Source organism: Penaeus monodon, chromosome 19 (assembly GCF_015228065.2).
Source record: "Penaeus monodon isolate SGIC_2016 chromosome 19, NSTDA_Pmon_1, whole genome shotgun sequence".
NCBI lineage: Eukaryota > Metazoa > Arthropoda > Malacostraca > Decapoda > Penaeidae > Penaeus > Penaeus monodon.
This window is the reverse complement of record NC_051404.1, coordinates 20,309,658-20,311,529: the sequence shown is the minus strand read 5'-3', so window position 1 is coordinate 20,311,529 and position 1,872 is coordinate 20,309,658. Positions and strand designations below refer to the sequence as shown.

Sequence of the window (1,872 nt, the reverse complement as noted above, 5' to 3'; positions counted from 1 at the left end):
GACTTTCATGGCGTTGAACCAGGACATCCGGTGAGAGTTTAGGAATGGGAGGAACTTCTTTTTTGTTTTGTTGTCAAATGAATTTATGTCATGTTATTTGACTGTTTGTAATTGATGCACTTTACATTTTTCTTTTTTGCTAACTTTATGATCTGAAATCGTGTTATTAACAAAATTTTCTTTCTCATTTCAGGTAACGTGTGCGGATTGGCGAGTGATAGGAGAATAGTAGGTGAAGTACACTAGTATAAAGAAGCCAGACTTTCTATTATAATATAGTAATGTAGGAAGCCTGCCTTTATTATGATAAAGTAATGTATAAGAAGGATGGCTTTCTAATATAATAAACAAAATTGTATTAAGGTTGTTTTTAGTTGATCTTTTATTCATTCAGTGTCTTTAAGCATGCTAACATTTTACAAGAAACACGGAAAATGTTGATATTCCATCATTATGTAATGATTTTTTAACCTAGATTTTCTGACGACCTTGAACTGAGTCTTTGTGCGTCGAAACACTGATGTCACGTGCGCTTGGAAGTATGGCCAATTTTTGTTATTGTTGCCGTTTTGTTTTTTATTCTGTCCATGGTGTCCACGTATTGTTTGTCTTGTTCGTTCGTGGTTTATACTCATGTAGGGATGGGGGCCACGCTATAGCACGAAGGGATTTAGGATGGGTGCAGCGAAAAGGATGCGGGGAAGCTGGTTTCCTGGGTGACGGACGGCGTTATCTGAGGTGCCGCACTAAGCCTCCTACTCTCGTCATGGCGTGCACGGGGTCGCTCTACTTCACGTAAAGCAGTTATTAGGGCGTCCCTGCTGCGTGAGACGGCCGCGACTTCGTGAAAGTGAAGAAAAGAAGGCAAAGAGGGAAATTAAGAAATTGACGAAGTCCATGAAAGTGAAGAAAAGATAAAGGAGACGAGGAAAGTGACGAAGGAAGGGGAAGAAGGAGAGGGATATATAATGTCGCGCAGGAACCTAACGCCCTTCGGTTTACCTCGTTTCCATACGCGATGAGCTTTAATGTCGCTTGGACGTGCGGCAAGGGAGAAGGGGGGGAGGAAGGGAGTAAGCATCTGGGTAGGGGGAGGGAACGGGAAAGGGCGATGAGTGAGGCGGCTCGTGGCGATTATCATTCGCAGTCGCGGTGCCAGGACTTGACCGGGGCCTCGAGACGTCTGCAAGTGGAGCGCGGAAAGTGAGGTCAATCTCGAGAGGATCCCGGCAGCCCGCGGTAGGGACTGAGTAGCTGATGGTAGTGCCGTTAATGGTCTTTCTGATGCTGTGGGGTGGTATAAGGCACCTGTGCTTGGGGGATCTGTTCCATCGCCTGCAGATGCAAGTAGATAGATAGACCCGGAAAAAGTAGTTCAGAGGAAAAACGTAAAATTGACTGGCCAGAAACTTTCCTTGTAGCCGTGTTGTGTCTGTGATTAGGGAAGAGCATTGCAAATGCAGGTTTTGCAGTGCAGTTCAGTGAATAAGCTGTCCAAAGTTTATAGGCCTCTTCGGTCGGCTATCGTATGCTGCAGAACGCCGTCACTCGAAGCCCCTTGATCCATTTTATTTTCATCAGCGTCGTAACTCGCTATCCCGCAGACACGATGGCCTCGACCTACGCACAAGGTGGCGGGCAGATGGAAGACAAGGCGCTTGTCAGAAACTCGAGCTTGACCATGCTGAAGGAGGCGCTGATGAGCACGCTGGTCGAAGCCTTGGATAAGGCGCAGGAGGATGCCCGAGAGGGAGGGGAAGGAAGGATGATGGAGTGGCGGGAGGAAAAGAACGGAGAAGGAGAGAGCCCCGAAGAAAGCAAGGGCGGGGGAAGGGTCGGCGCCTTGGAAGGAGAGAGCGGAGGGGACAGAGG

General features: G+C 47.5%; 1 protein-coding gene across 1 annotated transcript in view; it reads left to right on the top strand.

The window, feature by feature from the left end:
• Positions 1-1,604: 1,604 nt before the first annotated feature.
• LOC119585125 (active breakpoint cluster region-related protein-like) overlaps positions 1,605-1,872 on the top strand; it is a gene marked incomplete at its 5' end in the record, with an annotated part of 19,763 nt that continues 19,495 nt past the window's right edge. Inside the window, 1 exon segment of the mRNA XM_037933758.1 lies at positions 1,605-1,872. Coding sequence (XP_037789686.1) covers positions 1,605-1,872 — 268 coding nt within the window.